The sequence below is a fragment of the Talpa occidentalis genome, unplaced genomic scaffold, assembly GCF_014898055.3.
Source record: "Talpa occidentalis isolate TD23 unplaced genomic scaffold, MPIMG_talOcc4v2.1 talOcc4.11, whole genome shotgun sequence".
In the NCBI taxonomy this organism is placed as follows: domain Eukaryota; kingdom Metazoa; phylum Chordata; class Mammalia; order Eulipotyphla; family Talpidae; genus Talpa; species Talpa occidentalis.
In genome coordinates this window covers 76,119,980-76,140,166 of record NW_023601104.1, presented here as the reverse complement: position 1 = coordinate 76,140,166, position 20,187 = coordinate 76,119,980, and the positions used below count along the sequence as shown (strand labels likewise).

The following is a 20,187-nucleotide window of genomic DNA, read 5'->3' as shown; positions in this document are numbered from 1 at the left end:
CAGAAATAATGTACAAAAACACACCATGTAAACTGTGAAAAACAAGTCTTTTTGTTCCTGAATAACGAATGTAAAAAATTGCAGATTTTTAATCAATGTAGAAAAAAGCACAAAGATAAATCTATGCTGTGAGTCAGCAGAGGGGCCACCCACTATAGCTAATTCTATTTCTGGGCACTTAGCAGCTGTCTTTGAGTTAGGTGGGGGCCACATGATTTGCTTTAGTCATTGAAATATGAGCAAAGTGACATATGTCACTTCCACAGATGGAAGCTTGAAGAACCACAGAGCAATTTACCATGTTTCCTTTTCCCTGGCCTCCACAACCAGGGAGGATGCGGGGGGGGGGGGGGGGGGGGGGGGGGGGGGCGGCCCAAGCCTGGGTTCCTGGGTGAGGCCAACGAAGACATGCGCCCCCTGCTGGCATATTGTGAATATGCTGCAGGAGTGAGAACACCTTTGTGATTTAAGTCCCCGAGGGTGGGGTGTATGTTACCTGGTCCCTCCTGGCGCTTAGGAGTATTTCAGCAACATGCTGAGTGTGAAGGGACCACACCCAAGGGTTCAGGTGATGTGAGTGATCAGGTTGCCCTAGTCCAGTTCCACATAGCGGATCCTGGGCCATTTGCTGGAGTCAAAGTGTTGTTTAGGAAGCCGCCAAACACAGGGGCCTTCAGAGAGAGAGTCCTTGTCAGAGGACAAAGGGGTAGGGCAGAAAGTGAAGAAGGGCTGAGGCTGCATTGAGAAGGTGTTTGTTGGGGGTAACACAGAAGACTAGAAGGAATGGTACACGGGTGCGTTGGGAAAGGAAATTCTATGGGGACTACACCTGAGGGCATGGGGAATGCAACTATTACTTAAAAATGAACAATGATGTATAAAATAAAAAATAAAAATAATTTTTTTTTTTTAAAAAAAGAAGGCATTGGCCAGAGTGCTCACCTAGAGTTGACAAGAAATGACAAGAGATACCTGTGTCTCATGCCAGGCACTGGCATTCAGTAGGAAGGCATCCAGCCATGGCCAGTATGCTTCTCCACAGCAACTCAAGAAAGTTCAGGATGGGGAGGAGGAGAGGTCCAGGCCCAAGGGCTGTAAATTTGATTGAGTGGCGCTGCATGAATACATCCTCGAGCTTCACCTGTCCCCATCTGCACAGGGGAACTGAAGTCAAATGGGAAGACCAGGGCTCCTGGGAAGATGAACATTCTCAGTGGGCTTCCCTGTGGCCTTGTGGGTCATTCAGGAACTAGGCAGTATAAGGCCAGATGACCAGTTAGACTATCTCTGGGGAGTTTCCTGTCCCACCCAGATGTCCTTGGAAACCAGGGGTGAACACAGGCTTTGGGGAGCCCTTCTCTGACAGCCTCACATGGGCTAAGTTGCCCAACCTTGTGTCGCCACATCCCAGTTGAAAATACCCTGTCTTGCCTTCCTCACAGATGCTAAGCAGGCACAGGGTGAAGGAAGAAACAAGTGGATCTTTTACTTTTACTTGGTGGCTACTGTCCTTGGAGAAAGCAAATGGCCCTGCATTCGAGTGTGAGCTCAGAACCCCAATCCCCCAGGCTATCTCCCCCTAAATGCTGGGTGAACCCCAAGTCCCCCAGTGAGCTCCTTCATTTCTCTCACCCCACTCTTTGGAGTCTAGGATAGGTGTCTACAAATTAGTGTTCTTAAATAAGGCCCTAAAATGCACTCACAGTTAAATGTGATGACCAGGAGCCAAGCCACACAGGAGGAAGATGATTGCTGTTCTGGCTTCTCCAGGAAGGCATCCACAAGTGGGCAGAGCTCTGGGTCTGGGCTCAGATCACCCATGGGTGACTGTTGGCCCAGCTGGGTGGCACCCAGCAAGTCACTGAACTCTGAGTCCAAACCTGAGACACCTGTCTCAAGGCCCATGGTGTGTTGGATGTGATGAGACCATGGACACGGTGGGCCCAATGTGGCTCTGAGGATATGTGGTTTGTGTGACCCTTCTGGAGGTTGGACCTTTTCCCAGGAACGCTTAGCTGGAGAAAGGTCTGGGGTGGAATTGTTCAAGGAGAATTACCTTCTGTTCACCTGCAAAGGACAAGAGGCAAAAGAAAACTAGAGGAGGTTCTCAAGTGGGGGCTTAGGAGGCCATTTACAGGGAGCTACGGGTGGGGAGAGGGGCAAAAGGAACAGAGGCCAGTATTGCTGGAAAACATCCAGAAACCCTGTCCCTGCTGCCAGTTCCCACCTGAAGTCTTCCCGTTCTATCAACCAGACCAGCAGCCTCCAGCTGAGTATCAACTGTACAAAACAGGGGCACAGACAGCATGAACCTCCTGGGGAGTCTTCTTTCCGTCTACAGCTGCTTCCTAGCCTGGGATTCTGCAATCTGAATTATGGCCAACGTGCCCGCTCCTACCAGCCTGATGCCACGGGAAGACTGTTGCCTGGCACTGTCCCCAAAGAGATGCTCTGGGGGCTCAGCTGTTTGGGCAGAGGTGAGAGAGGAAGACAATAAACTGGGCATAAACTTTGAAGGTGAGGGCCAGGGATCAGTGTCCTCAGGGTAAAGGAGAGTGCCACCTCGTGGCCACCTCGTGGGTACCCTTCTTAACTAGCAACTCGAACTTGGAGCATCTGTGCAGCGAGTACTCAGATTGGATTGCCGTTGGAAGCCTGGCTGAGTAAGCGTCTCAGGAAATGAAGCCTTTCCATCAGAGGAACCCACCCAAGGAAAAAGGCAACATCCACCCAGGTTTATCTATTTTTATTTTTATAAAACAAGCTACAAATCATCTCCCTCCCTCCACACAAAGGAAAACCATACCACACAGTCTACACACACATATGAGGCAGAAGATGCCTGGGGAGATTCTGAATTTCTACAAGGAGGCACTTCCTCTACTTCCTCTGTGTTTTGTGCTTGCTCCAGGCCAGAGATGGGGCTGGAATCTTCTGGAAGGTATGTCAGCTCCAGCACACTGAGTTTTCTGGTCCAGGTCTCACCATGTTGGAAGGGGCCTCCAGTCACCAGGGAAACAACCTCCAGGACTTTCACCAAATAGCAAGCACCTTCCTCTCCAGCCCGAGCTCCATCAGATCATGTCCTGAGGAGCCACACCCGCCAGTGGGGCACACTCCAAAGCAGGGTCTGGGGAGGGAGGGGGCTGCTGCTCATAGCACCAGTATCTCCCAGTCCTGAAAGGGGATACACCGTCTGCCCAGGTGCATGTGCTTCTGGGAATACTGAGGCGAGACCACGCTGAGGCCAGGCTTCCAACGGCAATCCGATTAGGATGCCAGTCCGGGCAACTTCAGCCCCAGGGAGGCCTCCAAGGCAGCTCGTGAGAAGAGGTGCTACGGTCACTGGTCGCTCGGGCAGGAGGTGTCTGAATGAGCACAGTCCCCTGGGCAGAGGAAGCTGCACATCTGTCTTGAAGGCTGGGCAGCCCTGCTGGAGTCCTGGTGAAACGTCTGTTGCAAGCTGGGCCTGAATCTCCCCATAGCTGGGTTATTGGCCCTGCACTTTTAAGGGGGACAGAATAGGAGGCCCAAGATCAATTTTGCTTCTGGAATTGGCCTTAAGCCTGGATGCCAGTGAGAAGATTTGAGGGAACAGAAAGAACCGCAGTATTGGGTTAAAAGAAACATAAAATCGTTGAGTTACCAACACGGTGATCAACTCAGCTCCTCCCTCCGACCAGCGATGATGGCTGGGGAGAGAGAGGAGGGGCGCGGTGGAACAGCTCTGACTCAGGCCTGAGAGGGCCACATCTCAGGAAGCCTCAGGGGTGGCTTTGCCAGAGGTGAGAAGTCTTCCTGTCTCGGCACTGACTCACAGGCTTCCCGGCCTCTTGCTGGCTACTTAAAATAGGCAGTGTCGCTGAAATAAAAGGCCTCACTGTGTGCCTTTTTCTTCTTTGCTTCCCCCTCGTGATTTACAGAGTGGATGCCAAATGGGTGAGAATGTTTCAATGGACTAAGTGCAAACCCTCTAAGGATAATTTGCTAGCATAGTGGTGGCCCCACCAATTCTGAGCCACCTGAAGGTCAGGAGACCAGGAGCACCTGGGCTTGGGAGAGCTGTGCGTGCAGGCTGTGCCCTCCCTTGGGGCAGCTCCATCTGTGGCCCAGAAGGCCAACCGTGAGATGACCCGCCAGCCACACCCCAGGAAGCTCCTCCACCACACAAGACCCGATGGAGTCTGCGGATAATCACAGAATTCCCCCAGATGCACACCTAGTCCAGGTGGGCTGGGCGAGGCCTGGGTTCTAGAAAGTTGGGCCAGAGCCCCCACAGCCCACAGCAGGGACAGGGAGGAGAGTAAACCAACAGTAATGCCAACACCTGTACAAAAGAACTATACAATTTACATATATATTTATATACAGTATATAAATCTCTTTCTTCTCAGTCCCAGCAAACCCTCCCCCCTGCAAAACAAAACAAACAAAAAAACCTAAAAGTTGTCAGTAGCAGATCCAAAGAAACTTACAATAAGAGAATAAACAGTCTTTCTTCCCTTTCCTTTCCCCACCGGTATTAGATATTGGTGTTTAAAAATGAAACCAAAAAGAAAACACGCAAATACGAATTATTAAAAGTGCAAACACGTTGGGCACCACTTATGTTACAGGGGATGCGGCTGGGCGAGGCAGCGCCGAGGTTGGGGTCGTGAGCCATCCTGTATCTCTGGTCTCTCCACCTGCCCTTGGGCTTCCTGCTCCTTAGACGAGGCGGCCTACTGAGAAGGGAGGTATAAGCAAGAGGAAGTCACAGTTGGCTTTATGGGAAATTTGACTACACAGAGCAACGTCCCCACCATGCCAGCCTTTTCTACCTGCTACTTGATATGGGACTGGGGGGACCTGCGTAGTCTAGATCTGCATAAGCCCAGGTTTCACCAGCTCTTGGTTTGCCACCAGGAGACATTACAACGGGAAGTGAAACAAGTCTAGCATTTCACTCAGAGAACCAGAGGTGGTAAGGCAGCACAGCGGGGGTGTGCACCCCGCACAAAGCAGGATGCCAGCCTTTCAACATGAGAGCAGGCAGGAGGTGCCAGGTGCCTGTATTTAGGTGGGGATGGAAGGAGCCTCAGGGCACTAACCCTAATCTTTCACTTGTAATCAGGGAAATGCAAATCAAAACTACCATGAGATACCATCTCACACCAGTGAGAATGGCACATATTAAAAAAACTAGCAACAACAAATGTTGGCGAGGATGTGGAGAAAAAGGAACTCTTGTGCACTGTTGGTGGGAGTGCAAACTGGTCCAACCACTATGGAGAGCTGTGTGGAGATTTCTGGACCTACTAAACATAGAGCTTCCATATGATCCAGCAATTCCACTCCTAGGTATTTACCCAAAGGACACAGAAACATCAATTCCAAAGAACACCTGCACCCCTATGTTTATAGCAGCACTGTTTACAATAGCTAAGCTTTGGAAACAACCCAAATGCCCAAAAATAGATGACTGGATCAAGAAGATGTGGTACATATATACCATGGAATATTACTCAGCATTCTATTGTGTCTTTAGCAAAACACACTGAAAATAGGGATCTATTGTATGTCACCTGGCCAATAAATACTCCCACTCCCACTGCACCCCAAAGCTGCACAAGGGGTCCAAGAGGGGAGCCCAGAAAGAAGGCAACTTACTGAATGGGTTTGTGCCAGCTCGCTTTCCCTGGGGGAAGCTGCCAAGACTACCACCTGCAACAAATAGGAACATGTGACACTCAAGTGGCCTTGACCCACAGAACTGGTAGAGCTTCTATTTACCTGGGACCGTTTCCGCTGGCTTCCAGAATGAAGAATGGACTTGGGAAAGAGCCGGAGGTGGCTTGGCTGCCATCTGTTCTGTGGGTGTCGGTGGCCCTATGCTGCCTGGGTGACCCCATTGCTCATCAACACCTCTGAGCAAAGTCCCTTTTCTGTAAGACCGGGTCCCCTACTAGGGTGCCTCTTTGGAATCCTCAGCTATTGGCTAAGAAAGGATTTGGTGCTGATGGAATTTGTAAATCCTCCTCGAGTCCTGGCTCTCCAAGCCATAGAATGTCAGAGGTAGAAAGAACCTTAGCAGTCATCTGGTCTAACTGCTTGCTGGGCAAATGTGGGAACTACAAATCAGAGTAGTTGAGAGACTAAAACAAGGTTCCAGGTTCATTCTACTAACACCAGCTGACCCTCAGCAGACTGATGAGTTTTGAGGCTTCTGCAGGAACCAGAGCCCCAAAAGGAGGAGGGGACCGCTGGGAGAGAAGTGTGCAAGAGCTGGGCCAGCTCTGGGGACCCCTGGGGGCCACGTGACCTTGTGTGTACTCCTAAACCCCCCGATCAGCCTGTGGAACCAAGGAAACCACAGTGGCCAGCCCTTCTCTGCTGCTCTCACTGGACTGCTGTGAGAGAGGCTGAGGTCGTGCAGATGGAGAAGGAGCTCGGAGGAGGATAAAATACTGAGAATCTAGGTCTATCTGTGGGTCTTGTGAAACCTCAGCTCCACATTCCCTGTAAGGCCTGAGAAAGAGACACAGCATGGGATGGGGCAGGTTGGTATCGGCAACTTTACAGATGAGAAAACAAACTTGGAAATGTAGTGGGACAGCCCCGAGGCAGGCAGGTGGAAGGGGCAGAGCCAGGCTGTCGGCTCTGAATCCAGCAACTGCTTCTCTCAGTGGTGAACAGAAAGACCTGTGTGCAGGGACCATAGCACTCCTGCCCAGCAGGCTGCAAACGCACCTCCATTCTTACCTGTGCAGGTGAGCTAACCCCTTCACCATGTCACATCACTCAATCCTTGGCACAACTTTATATGTCAGAGATACAGTGATCAAATTATCCCCACTTATAGACGATGCAACTGAGACTTAAGAGAGGTCATTGCTTTTTGGTGGTGAAGCAAGCTTAGACCCAGCCATCTGCTTCCAGAACCATGTTTTAAGCACCAAGGAGAAGAGGGGACAGCCTGAACTGAGCACAGCTGGCAGCCCCAGGCAATTTGAAGAAAGAGTTGGCTTTTTTAAAAAAATGAAAGATCTATTCTGCAACCTGCCTGCCTCACAGGATGGTGACAATAATCGTGATGAAAGTGCTTCATAATCTGGGCAAAAACAGAGAAGAAAGAGGTCCAGCCTCTGGAACATCTGGTCTTTACTTGCTATACAGAGAAATTTGCTCCCAGGTGAGGAGTCTGGTTGGTTAAAAAAAATAAATAACTGTATTCATGAAGCATTTCCAAAAAATTCCAGCCCTCAGACCCAAAGCTACACCCATCCTTCAAACTCTGCATCCTCCAGGCCACCTCTCTGCCCCCTCCCAGCATGCAAGCCCCTCTGGGCCCACCAGAGGGCACCGCATGACACCAGATGACCTAGGCATGGGCTCTACTTACCGAGCACCCAAGTGGCTTCTCTGTCACTCTCCAGAGCAGACACTGCTGCCTTTGGCAGGTGTGTTCTTCTCTCCCTCACTTCATCACACACGCACACACACACACGCACACACACACACACACACAACTCGCCATGCACCCGGTATTAAGTTCTTCACAAGCACCATCTTGTGAAAGCTTCACACCAAATCTATCAGCAATAGATAGATAGCAGCAATCTCCATTGTCAGATGCGGAAACTGAGGCTCAAAGAGGTTAGATAACTTAGCAAAGATTGCAGGGCTAGTAAGGGACAGCACTGAGATTAAAAGCCAGGTTCATCTGACTTCAAGGCTCTGCTCTTACCTGCACCCCCAATTCCCCTGCCTAGGCTGTGGGCCCCGCGTCTCCCCTGTGCCTTGCACTTGTGATTCACTCTCTTGCAGGCACCTCCTGCCTGGAAATTAGGGGTTTCCCCTCTGAACGTGCTGGCAGTTTCCTGCCCAGCAGCTTCTACCCACACCCAAGCTAGATCTGCTCCCCTACTTCTCTGACCTCACCACTGTCCTAACCCCCTCGGCCTTTCTCAGGAAGCAAGACCGGCCTGCTCACACAAGGACCGTCTTCAAACACTCTGGGTCCTTGTGAGGGGATGGCAGTCTGGTTGGGAACCCTGATGCCCGGTTCAAGCGCCAGCACTGATGCTGCCTCCCGTGTGACCTTAACAAACTGCTATCCCTCCTTAGGCTGCGCTCAAACCCTTGGCTGCAAATATGGGCAGCGGGACCTGAGGAGCCCCCAGGGCAGTGTGCCCTGTGGTGGGCATAGATGGGGGAGAAGAGAGAGTAATAGTGCTCCAGTTAAGTCTACCCTAGCCTCCCCCACCCCATCTTCCTTCCTCTCTCTCTCACTCCATCACACACACACACACACACACACACACACACACACACACACACACACACACTCTCTCACGCAGACTTCGCACGGTTAATATACACATAGACACAGGCTTCCACACGGGCCACAAACACACATGTAGATGCAGATGTGCGTAGAGACTTGTGCGTGCACAAACACATGCAGATGTCTATCAACATGCGCACACGCACCAGCCACACACACACACACACACACATTGCCAAAACCTGTCCCCAGCTGAGCCTGGGCTGAGGAGGAACAACTGGATGAGCAGTGCCCCCAAATCTGGTATTCTAGTTTGCACATTTCCTGGCTGATTCCCTTAGGCCCTGTGCACTGGAAGACCCCTGGGGGCTGGCACGGCTTCAGAGGAAGGCCTCCCTGAGCGCCATGGACCTGAGGTCACCACCCTCAGCCTCCCCTGACTCCCCTGTGCCAGGCAGACCAGAGCTACCAGTGTGGGGGACAGAGGGCAGCGCTGCTGCAGGGCTCCGAGACTGTAGCCCCTTTCAGTCCAGAAGCGCACCTGGGTAGGCCTGGGGTCTACACCAGCACTGGGAGGGCTCTTTCCAGTACTCAGAGTGTGTCAAAGCTAGATGTCACCACACGGGGCAGCCCCATCATCCACTCGTTCTCTCATTTGAGAGGACTTCATGAACTACTGCTAAGAGCGGGTACTGTGGCTACAACGGAGAATACACAGTCCACAGTTCACAGTTCAAGGGAGACCTGGAAAAGTAATGGCAATAGTGTAATACGTGCTACTGACAGCGGCAATCATCTCCATGGACTGAGTGTCTCCTCCACAGACTATGTAAGGACCTCATCCATCAGCTCATCCATCAGCTCCCCCACTGCATCAGGCCTCTAGCAGGAAGCACACCACACCCAGAAAACCGTGCAATAAACGAGCACCCAGGGCCTTACAGAGGGTGCCCTTGGCCTCTGTGCAGAAGCGGGTGGGGGAGGCAAGGAAGGCCAGGAGCACAGGGGCAGACACTTACCTTCTTTACTGACACCCAGGCAACCCTTCAGCTCGGGCAGTGAGATGACCTTGTCCTTGTTCAGGTCACAGTAGTCGGTGAAACGCCGGGCACATTTCTTGGGCTTAGCTTTCTTCTTCACATAGCGCTTGAAGGGCTTCATCTCCCGCTTGTTAATGTCATTGCTGCTGTTGCTGTCCAGCTGGCTGAAGTACCAGTGCACCACTCGCTCCTCCAGGGTGTGGCTGGGGTCCGGCTCTGAGAACCTGGCGTGGGCAGACACCCCCACCCGGGAGAACACAGCTCAGCATCCTGCAGGAACCACCAGCCCCTTTTGGTTCTCTCTTGTGTTCTGATGCCAGGGTCCTGATCTGGGATGCCCGCAACCAGGCAGGAAAGGCTACTCCAAGCCAAAGACCTCTCAGCCCTACTCAGCCTACAGCAGACTAGAGTCATCTCTTCGGCTAGAAATGGGGCGGTCCATTTCTTGGGGGTCTGCAAGTAGGTGGCCCTTATGACAGGAACCTGCCCCATCCTTACTATAGTCAGGAACTTTCTAATTCACTCGAGAAAACTACTTTGCGAGTCCAAATGTCATTATCCTGGCCTAGTATTCCCTGCCAGACAAACTGCACTTCACATGTGAATGTAACTATGGGTAGGAGTTCTCTTGCCCACCTGGGGTCCCCCCCACAAGCAGGAGGTGCCATTCCTGTCCTCAAGTGGCTCACCAACTTGGTGAGACCAAGATAAAAACATGATGCCAGGCAGTAACGATTCAATGTGAAGTGTGATGTTACCATGTCTGTCACTGTCACATCCAAGTGCAGTGATAACTGGGAGGAGGTGGTTGGGATGGACACAGTGATTCTAAAACTGGCGGGTTCCAGGCCTATTAGGAGTGAGTCTTCACAGAGGGTTTAAGTCAGGAGACCTGCAGTAGGCCCGGATGCCATGTTTCCTAGAGCCACCAGGATTCTGCTGGGGAGCAGCAGACTAGCAAGAGTCACCAAGAATGCACCCTGCTGTGGGGAAAAGAGTCATGAGTGGCTTCCTCTTTGGTGACCAAAGAGGGGAAAGAGGAAGGTCTCTCTGTGTGTAACTGCACACGCGTGGCCTGCCTTCCCATTTTATTCCCGTAAACCCTATCTTTTCTCAAAATGTATTTGATTTTTTTTAAAGATTTATTTATTTATGCATACAAGAGCTGGGGTACATGTGGCCAGAGGTGTGGGGGGTGAGAGACAGAGTGGGGAACAAAACAGGCAGATTGACCAAAGTACACTGCTGAGGGGAGCAGCAGGCGAGACAGGAGAGGTCTGCCTTGCCATGTGGGTAGCTCCCTGGCTGGCCAGGGATTGAATTCGTGCTGCAGAGGCTGCGGATAGCTTCAGAGTGCTGTGCTTAACCCCTTGCGCCACCAGGGAGGCCCACTGTATTTGACTTTTAAAGCCAGTTACAGGTGTGTTCCCAAAGGGGTGCCCAGGATGTCTGACCAGACCAGAGTCGCAGGGAGCATCTGTGTGGCGCCTGTTCTTGGGGCTTGGCACTGAGTGAGCCTGGTCCAGGCCCTTGTGTTCAAGGGGCATTCTTCCCTGGTGGGGGATGAAGGCAGAGATTGGGAGTCCCAAAAATACAAATACTTAGTTGCAGGGCACAGGGAGATGATGAGACCAGCAAGGTCAGAAGTGAAGAGTGAAGAGCTCCCTGTTCCACAGAAGTTCTAGACCAGGCGGGCAGGCCTGTCAGCACATTCTGAAGCAGTACCTGGCAAGAAAACTATTCGAACCACTTGCCAATCCCTTGGTGTTCTCTGGGATTTGCCAAATTTTCCAGAAGGGAGGGAGGGGACCATCTCTACCCATTCCTTATGAACCAACCCAGCAAACTCCCTTCTCTTGTTGCACCCAAGTGACCTTGTTTAGCGAAAATGACGTTTCGTTACCAAAAAAAAGCCAGACATCCCTGCGAAGTGCCCAGTCCTAATTAACTGAATTGCAGTCTCAGGCAGGCCCCTGGGCACCCCATACTGATGTGATTCCAAGACAGCGCAATTAGTGGATCTGCCAGCAGGACTTCATCCTGACAGGTTTAAGGCAGGGAGTACTTGGGTAGGTGTGAGGGGGGCAGTCCGCCTGCCTCGGGCCCTCTGGCAATCTGTAGTCTGTAACAGAAACCAAGCTCCGGAAGCCATTGACAAAGGTGTGGAGTATTCATGCAGAGCTCAACTTTTTATCTCTGCCAGTACAGGGGATTTTGGAGTTTCAAGCTTCCTCTATGTTATTTGCAACAGTCACTCTCAAGTCTGCCCCTGCAGGGTACACCAGGGGGGCAGCAGAAAAATCTCTTAGGAGGTTCGCTGCAGTGCAAGAGGGAGGCTGGCCTGCTCGGTGGTTACCTCTGCCTTCCCCTCAGGGTCAGGGAGGATGCAGGCTGTGGAGGAGAGCCACCCCGGAGGAGCCCCAGGGGAGGGCACCAGGTGCTCCCAAGGAAGCCTCTCTAAGGCATCAGGAGGTCCCCCTCTCACCCCTTGGTTCCAGGAGAGCCCCAGGCACAGGCAGCTCTTCCTTTAACCTTTAGGCTCAGCATAGCGTAATGTCTACCTAGAGACTGGAATAATAAAGCCTCAGTCCCTGGGATGGAAGGGATGAAGTCATTCCGCCCAGACGCCCTGCCAGAGAAGGCGAGCTGCCTCCAGCCTGTGTTCCCGGGCTCCCTCCTGTCCAGTTCTCAGCAACTCCATTGATGGAGCTCCTGGCCAGACTTGGGTTAGTCTGCAGCAAGAAGGCGCTCTTCTCCCCGCTTTGCAACCTCTGGGGAGTGACAGTCATTTGACTTCAGCTCTCTCCCCCCTCTTTTTCTTCTCTCTTCGGACCCTGTCATCCTGGTCCAGTCCTGCATTCCTCACTGCCAGTAGGACCTGGCAGCCCCCACTTTCAGCTACCGGTCTTGCCATCTTCCCCAGAATCCGTCCTCCACAGCCCCTCCAGACAAGGCTCCCTATAACACGCCACCACCCAGAGCCTCCCTGTGGAGCCCCTCCGAGTGTCCTGCACCTCCCTCCTTCATCTCCAGCTAGCACAGTGTTCTCTGCTTCTGAACTCCTCGGACCTCCAGAAACCCATCCCCCATCCCCAAATGAAGCTGGGTGAAGCTGGGTGGCACCAGGATCCTACTTAGGAACCCAATAACTTGTGCTGGCCAACCTCCAAGTACATTTAAAGCAAGAATTTCTTAGCTTTGGGGGATCATGGACCCTTCTGAGAACCTAAACTAGTTATTATCCCTCTCTCAGAAAAAAGCACATACACACAGAACTCTGCAGATTTAGGGGGCTTAATGTACTCTTTAAAGATCATCCAAAGTTCATGAACTGAAGTAAAAAATCCTTGATCTAGAGGGAAGAAGACGCTAAGTATGGCCCAGAAGAATGTTCAAGCAGGACCCTTTCTGGAAGGAGATGAAATAAGACAAAAAACAGTAACTGGGATGGGCTTGGAGTGGTTTCTTTACTTCCAACAAAGTTTAATAGAAAAAGAAAACTACTGAAGGTATCTGGTTTAAAACCCTGTAAATTGGGTTTCTAGCTTGGCCAGTCTTTTTTTTTTTTTTTTTTAAAGATTTATTTATTTATTTACACAAGCACTGGGTACAGTCAGAAGCGAGGGAGGGTGAGAGGATTCACCAGAGCCAGAGCGGGGAACAGAACAGGCAGACTGACGAAATACACTGCTGAGGGGAGCAGAGGGCATAGCAGGAGAGGTCTGCCGTTTCATGTGGGACCCTCGCTGGCGGCTGGGGATTGAACCAGTGCCGCAGAGGCTGCGGGCAGCTTCGCAGCCCAGCGCTCAACCGCTGCACCAACAGGGGAGGCCCAGCCACAGTCTTCTGGCCAGCTCTACCAGGCTTTAGACAATATCTAGTCAGGACTGAGGTCGATCATGAGTCCTGTTTAGCCAGACAGCAGTGGGTGTATGTGAAAGGACATACCAGAGACCCCTGTGAACTAAGGTCAACTCAACTTCCTGGGGGGACTGCTGGATGTGGGTGGGACAGGAAGCCTCCCTCCTACCCCTCACCCCCAATCCCTCAAACAATCTTTGCTGGAGTCCTTTGAGGTCATCCCTGACCTCAGAGTCACACCCCACTGATTCCTCTTGCTGTGACAGCTTTCTAGAAGTATCCTTTAAAGACACTGACAGCTCTTACTCCAGCTCTAGGCTTTCACTGGCTCAAACTTCCAGGCTTTTGATATGTGCATAGAAACTGGAGTCGGGACAGCTGGAACTCAAAACTGCTCATCAAACAAGGGCTGGAACCCTAACTTAGAGGGTGTAATGGTTCCTTAAGGCCACTTAACTGTGATTTGTTGGTCCATGGGTGCCTCCTCGGGCTGCAGTGCCACTTCTGCTAAAAGACTCATGGGGTAGGTATAATATTTAAGTTTTCTTGGATATGGTGTGGAAAGACACACCCAGAGGATACCAAATTCCAGCTTTTAGAATGTACTTCAGTAACACACTGGTGTCTGTCCTGCCTCTGCCTGTTGTGGTGCTTTCCTGTTCGCTCCCGCCTCCAGGGATGAGAAAACCATGAGAGCCAAGTCCCTCCCCGGACTGGTCCCACGGAGTCTTCTCCCAAGTGAAGAGGTGGCAGGTGCCGCCCTGCTCCTGCAGCACTTTCAGTTTTGCTTCTGCAGCCCCAGCCCTGCCAGGCCTTGGCTGCAACGCACAGCTGGAGAGCCAGCCCCATTTACCACAAGGAAACTTGCTTTGGCCAAGATCTTGGACCCAATTCTGCTGCCCCAAGCAGTTTTAAAGAAGGTGAGGCGGGACGGCATGAGGGCACTTGCCAAGCTAAGCAGACCAACCGAGCCCCATCTGGAGTTGGGTCCAGGCCCTGCCAGCTGTACGGGTGGGACTGGGAAATGCCAAGTCAGCCACATTCCAGCCTCTTCCTAGCAAGGCCATCAACAAGTAACCGCACTGGGCAGGAAGTGAGAAGCCACAGTACAGATGGTCTCTCTTTGGGGGACCAGATGAGGGGCCAGGAGACTCCGACAGCCCACTGCACCTCTCTTCAATGTTGACTGGATTAGGGAAGGTAGAGCAGGAGAGGGTTCTCCTGCTCTAGAAAGCTCTCTCAACCAAGATCTCAGAAATCTTCCTTTGGGCTGACAAATGCCAGTGGATGTTAAAGGAGAGCAGATCTAAAGGGGTAAGGGGAGCTGTCTGTCTCCTGGAGCCCTGGCGTGAAAGGCCAAGAGGATATTACAAACATCTGACACACCACTGAGATTGGTTATCATCCTCCAGCCTGTGCCCTACCCTGCTCTAGCCACAGGTATGTCCATGGACACCCCATTCTTCTTTACCTACTTTGGAGGCACTGCTTTTCAACACTAAGTAGTTGAGGAGGCCAGAAAAGAAAGTAGACAGCCTTTTCTCCACTTCCTGCATCTAACAAGCTTCCAAATCTTATTGATTCATAACTAAAGCTTCAGTAGATTCTCCCTTCCTATGACCTTAGCCCCTGCTCTCCCAGCCCTTTACTCTGCCGCTGCTATAACCCTCCTGCCCTGTCTTGCTCCCCTCCCACCCAGCTTCCATTGGACCGGCAGGGTGTTTCTTAAAAAAAATGCTCATCACATGGTTCCGTGTTGCAAGCTTTGGCATGAATCACAAGGCCAGACATGATCTGGACTCTGCTCAACTTGACAGCTTCGTCAACTGCCTGTCCACAGCCTGCCTCCCAAATTGAAACCATACTTCTTACAACTCCTTTCACTGGCCCTCCCTCACTCCTACCTCACTGGTCCAGCTAAGTCGGGCATTTTCCCATATATGAAGATGGGACCCAGATATCACCTCCTAGGTAAAGCCTGCCCCCACCCCCCTTCCATCCCCTGTCCCTGCAGCGCCTTCCCTGCCTCTATTATCACACTGACCGCACAGAACAATCACGTTGCATTATGATTATAATTTATTATTATAGAGCTCTTCTCTTCTCCCAATCACACCAGGAAACCTGACCATTTCCCCGTATGTCCCCAGAACCCAGCACACAGCTTACACCAGTGGGGAGTGGAGACTTAAGAGTGCGCAAAACCAAAATTTGCACTTTAGGCCCATGGCAGGTTGGGGGGAAAACACCCTTTTTTCTGGACTGCCCCAAATATCCTCCCTGTTCTTCTTCTCCATGTCCCCAAGTGGGATTATTTTCCACTGGCCCAAGCTGATGTCCAGCTTCAGTTGCCAGACACAAGAGGATGCAGGAGGGATCAGATGTGGCCTCCTTGACCTTGTTCCTGCAACCTCAACTCTGCCCGAATTCAGAACCAAGGCCAAACCCCAGGAAGAGTGGACTCCCTAACTCTCTTCATCAGCCCTGCTGCAGACGTGCTACCCAACCAACCCCCGCCTCCTCCATCAAAGCTGCATGCCTGGCCAGAGTCTGACCTCACATCGTCCTAAGTCCCTCAGGCCCAGATGGGGTCCTGTAGCAACCTGGTGATGACGAGGCACCACGGTGAACTCCATAGTGGGTCTGGCCTCCAGTTTAGTCTCACAGTAGTTGGGGGGCCCTTTGATATGTGCCGAGATCTCAGACATCCTCTCTGTATATGGCAGGGGTCCATCCATCCATCTCACCATCTACCCCTCTACTGAAGTCATGGAAGAAATATTTAGTGAGCACTGATGATGGACCAGGCACTGTTCTCACTTCTGGGAATACAGCAGGGAAGGAGGTAGAAAATGTTCCTTTCCTCATAGAACTTAAAGTTTCATTGCATCGGGTGAGACTATAAGTAAAGCAAGCAGCAAAGTATCAGATAGTGATAAGAGCTGGCTGAGACTTAAAAAGATGTGTCACAGTAAAGGGAGGCTGGGCAGCTGCCTTCAGGGGGGTGGTCACTGAGAAGGTGACCTCTAGCTGGGCAAGCAGGGTCAGTCACAGGAAGATGGGGCAGCCCTCTCTGTCACTAGGGCCCTCTCCCTCCGGGGTGAAGGGGCAGCTGGCATGGAGACCCTGGACAGGTGAGAGTTTGGCCTGTTGGAGGAACTGAAGACCAGTGGCTGGTACATCATGCTGGGAGGGCGAGCAGGTGGGGAGGCCAGGCTTTAGGGCCAGTTTCAGGGCCCACTCAGGACTTACTGTCAGTCTCTCGGGAGGTCTGGGAGGGCTTTAGACCAGGAAAACTGGCAACTTTGGACAGCTACCTCCCGTAGAACTGCTTCTCTCTTTTCCTGCTTCTCCCAGCCCCCTTGCAGATTTCTAAACTATTTCTTGGTTCATATCTTGTCTATCTTTTGATTACAAGTCCAGCCTCTGGGTAACGCAACCCCCAAATGCAGTTCAAACCTTTCATTCTCGTCAAAAGCGAACGCGGTCAAGCTAATATGAGCTTAAAATGAAAAACAGGTTTAGGAAAAAATACTTTTTCTAAACTTCTCCCAATTATATTACACTGAAAAAGAGAAGGTTTTTTTCTTTTTTCTTTTTTTTTTAAGGGGAAAAAAAAAAGTCTCTTCCCTAAGGACATGCTGGTATTAAAAACATTTATAAACTTCTTAATTTTTATTTTCTGAAAAATCCCTTCAGCCTGCAATTCAAGAGCAATGCATCAACCTTAACTTCCCAGGGCAGTGGGTTTTATCTGCAATCTTGCCCACCCTCTCACCCCCAATCGACACCCCCTGCCCTGGCCCCTTATCTGCTGGTCCATGACTCAGCCAAGTTCCCTCCTTTGCCTGGACCCGCAGCATGCCTGGAGCCGAGGCCACACCGTGCGCAAGGGCTGGGCTCCCCAGAAGCAAATGGGACAGAGCTTGAAGTCCTGTCTCTTAGGAGTGAAGCACAAGCAGCAGGGAGGCACCCTGCCAGGCTGGTCAGAGCCAGCAGCCCTGGGGGGCACTGTGGGCGGCAAGCACCCAGAGTTTTTAAGCCCATGGCCCCTTTCTTTTCTTTTGCCCCCTCTCAGTTAATAAATATAAATATCGCATGCCCATTTTTGCATAAAAGGGATTTTTTTCATAGTCTAGGCTTAAAACATTATAAAGGCACACAATCCTGAATAAGCTTTTTCAAAATGCACACACACACACACACACATACACACAGGTGCTGCCTATTTCAGACACACCGCTGAGTACCGTGCATGCTGATTGCGCTCACAGACCTACTCCATCTTAGACTCAGTGTTGTCCATTTTCAAAAGGGGGCCTCACCCCCATTCCTAGAGGGAGCAAAAACAGAGGCACATCCAGACACCAGCCTCAGAGCTCACAGGACCCTGGAGTGCTGAGAGCCGGGACCCACAAGCAGTTTCGACGGACAGATCACAAGGGAGCCGCTGCACTCACGTACCATGACAGAGCTGGGATTTAGGACGCTGCCTCCATCTGCCACTGGGAGCTGTTTCTGGAGTCCTGGTTCCCCACCCTAGATACACATATTGGGGTCCTGTTGGTCGCCACTGAAGGGCTACCTTGGGCCCTTCTACGGACCTGGGGCCTGAGCCTGTTATCAGAGTGGTGCTCACTGCCTTGGTGGCCACAGCGCTGCCTCAAGACAGAGGCTGGGGGACTAGCCCCCTCTGGGGTGCACTCCATGAGCTGAGAGGCACATAAGCTCGGCTCGGGCTGCCCATCCCGGCCAAGCACACTGTATTTTCTCCACTGCTGCCAGAGCCTGAACATCCCCTCCCCCTGTATACCCACACACCCCTGTGCCTCCCCCTCTTCAAAATGGGAGGTACATCTCACAGATTCTTTGGGACTAGCTCCTTCTTGCTTCTCCTACCTCATCTATGACCGCTCTCACCTCTTCTTCGTCCTCCTCACCCATGCACATGGACCAATACTGAACTGAACTTTCTTGGAGTGACTGTTTTTTCCTGTTTCCTGGAAAGGCTTTCCTTCTTTCACTGACAGATCCCCGTCAGTTTCGACATTCAGCTCAGCAATCACAGTCCTCTAGGAAGGTCTCCCTGACTCCTCCAGACTAAGTTAACAAACCCTTCTCTGGGGTTCCTCCTCGGTTCTAGCCTGATGCCACACAATTTGCAAGCATCTGTCTACAGTATAGTGCCCCCACTAGGCTGCTGCCTTCTTTGAAGGTGGAGACATACCTTATATCCCTGGGCTCCCAGCCCTCAGTCCAGTGCTTGGTGTATCGTGATGTTCAGCAGTTAATGAGCTGATGGACAGATGGATGCACGCATGATGTTCCAACGAACTGACCCAGTGGACCAATTAGTGATCCCAGTGATGCTGGTCACCAGGATGTGTGTGCGTTTCAGGCTCAGGTCAGGACTACTCCGCTAACATATCTGCTCAAGCGCTAAGTATAATTTGGCTATGGGAATGTCCAATCCCCTTGCCAAGAGCCCCTTGGGATTATCAGAAAAGCACATAGCTCCTGCCATCTCAGCAGACAAGAAAATCACCAAGTGCTCTCGACTCCTTCCCTCCCCTCCCTGTCCCCAGCTCATGCCCACCACCCATCCTGTCATTCAGGACGCTCACATCCAACACATCTGTTTCTAAACTAAAATGCTAGAAGTCGCCAGGTACCCCATTGACTTGCCCTCATCAGGTAAGTAAAAGCCAGGGACAAGCAACTCACACAGAATAGGGGGGATAGGGAGGCAGGGAGATTTTTGGCAGAAGGTGGGACAAGGCCACAACTACATGGTTTTAGGAAAAGTATCTGCTTCCAATCCTTTCCCTAGCCAACGCCTCCCCACATTTCCAGCATCCCTTAGCATCTTAAAAGCCTACCCCTCCTTTCCCGTTGGGCCTGTTCCTGCTCACATTCTCACCTCCCACCTCCAGTGGGTGCTGCTGAATTAATGGCCTGCACCATGTCAGTGGTGAGGGCATCCAGTAGGCTGGTGATAAATTCCATTTTCTTCCCTTCTGGACAACCTGAAAGATAAAATGAGATTTGAAAGCAGATGCTGGGTAAAAAAAAATCAGGCAAATAACTTCCTCAACTGCCACTGTTTTCCAAACCTCACTATGCCCTTCTTGTCCAACTAAAATCTACTTTGGGGGTTTATCTATTGTTAAGACACTTCTCATAAACTTCATAATTCCTCTAGCTGCAGTCCACAAGGGATCAGCCCAAATGGATAAAGATGCTTCCCACCTCAATTCCACACATTTTTGCTAAGTACCGTCAGGCACTAAGCTAAATGCTAGAGATGCAGCAATGTGCAACACACGGAGTCCTCATCCTCACGAAGGTCACATATACTAGGACTCACGCCAGCGATCAGGTGGTCACACGAGGGCCAGCTCTGTAAGGACCAGATGCTAACACGACACAAAGGACAGAGAGAACACTAGTGGTCGAAGTGGGCTCCAGTAGACCTACATCTATCGTGACTCAAGTAGAATCCAGGCAGCCATCTAGCCATCTCTCTTGGCTAGAGCGACCTGGATCTGTCCAAAGCCTCCTCCTTTTGTTCACCTCTCTCCTCATCCAGCTTAGATTATTATTATTGAAATCTCCCTTATAAATGCTCTTGAATCCTCTGGTGCGCTTCTCCTTCCTGGCACTATTCCAACATAACCCAAGCACAGATGGGCCTTCTCACAGATATGCCTTTTCCACATCTACACCCACATAACAGAGTATTGCTGGGAAAACACCGCCTCCTAAGCGGATGGATGGTGTCCCTCTAATTCCATGATCACCAGCACCAAACAGCCTCAACACCACCCACAGTCTTTCTCTGTAGCAGCTGTTTCCCTCTCTGCTCTCACCAAATCCTCCAGCCTCAGGGTAAACACTATCTTTTCAGAGAAGCTGCAGGCTCTGAGGGAGTCTCTCTGCTCTTCCCATGGCACCTTGCTCTGCCCCTGTCCTGTGTGTGAGTTTGTATCCATGTATTTGTATAGCATCTGTCTCTCCCAC

The 20,187-nt window shown here is 51.4% G+C and overlaps 1 protein-coding gene across 7 annotated transcripts in view; it reads right to left on the bottom strand.

Moving 5' to 3' along the window:
- Positions 1-2,731: 2,731 nt before the first annotated feature.
- The window catches only part of SMOC1 (SPARC related modular calcium binding 1), a 189,555-nt gene continuing 172,099 nt past the window's right edge, over positions 2,732-20,187 (bottom strand). For 6 of the 7 annotated variants that reach the window (XM_054691283.1, XM_037503589.2, XM_037503591.2 and 3 more), the window contains 4 exons: positions 19,088-19,193; positions 9,286-9,530; positions 5,650-5,703; positions 2,732-4,724 (listed from right to left, as the gene is read on the bottom strand). In XM_054691283.1, coding sequence (XP_054547258.1) covers positions 4,708-4,724; positions 5,650-5,703; positions 9,286-9,530; positions 19,088-19,193 — 422 coding nt within the window. In that variant the 3' untranslated portion in view covers positions 2,732-4,707. The remainder of the gene's footprint in view (positions 4,725-5,649; positions 5,704-9,285; positions 9,531-19,087; positions 19,194-20,187) is intronic. The other variant, XM_037503586.2, reaches the window with a different exon arrangement.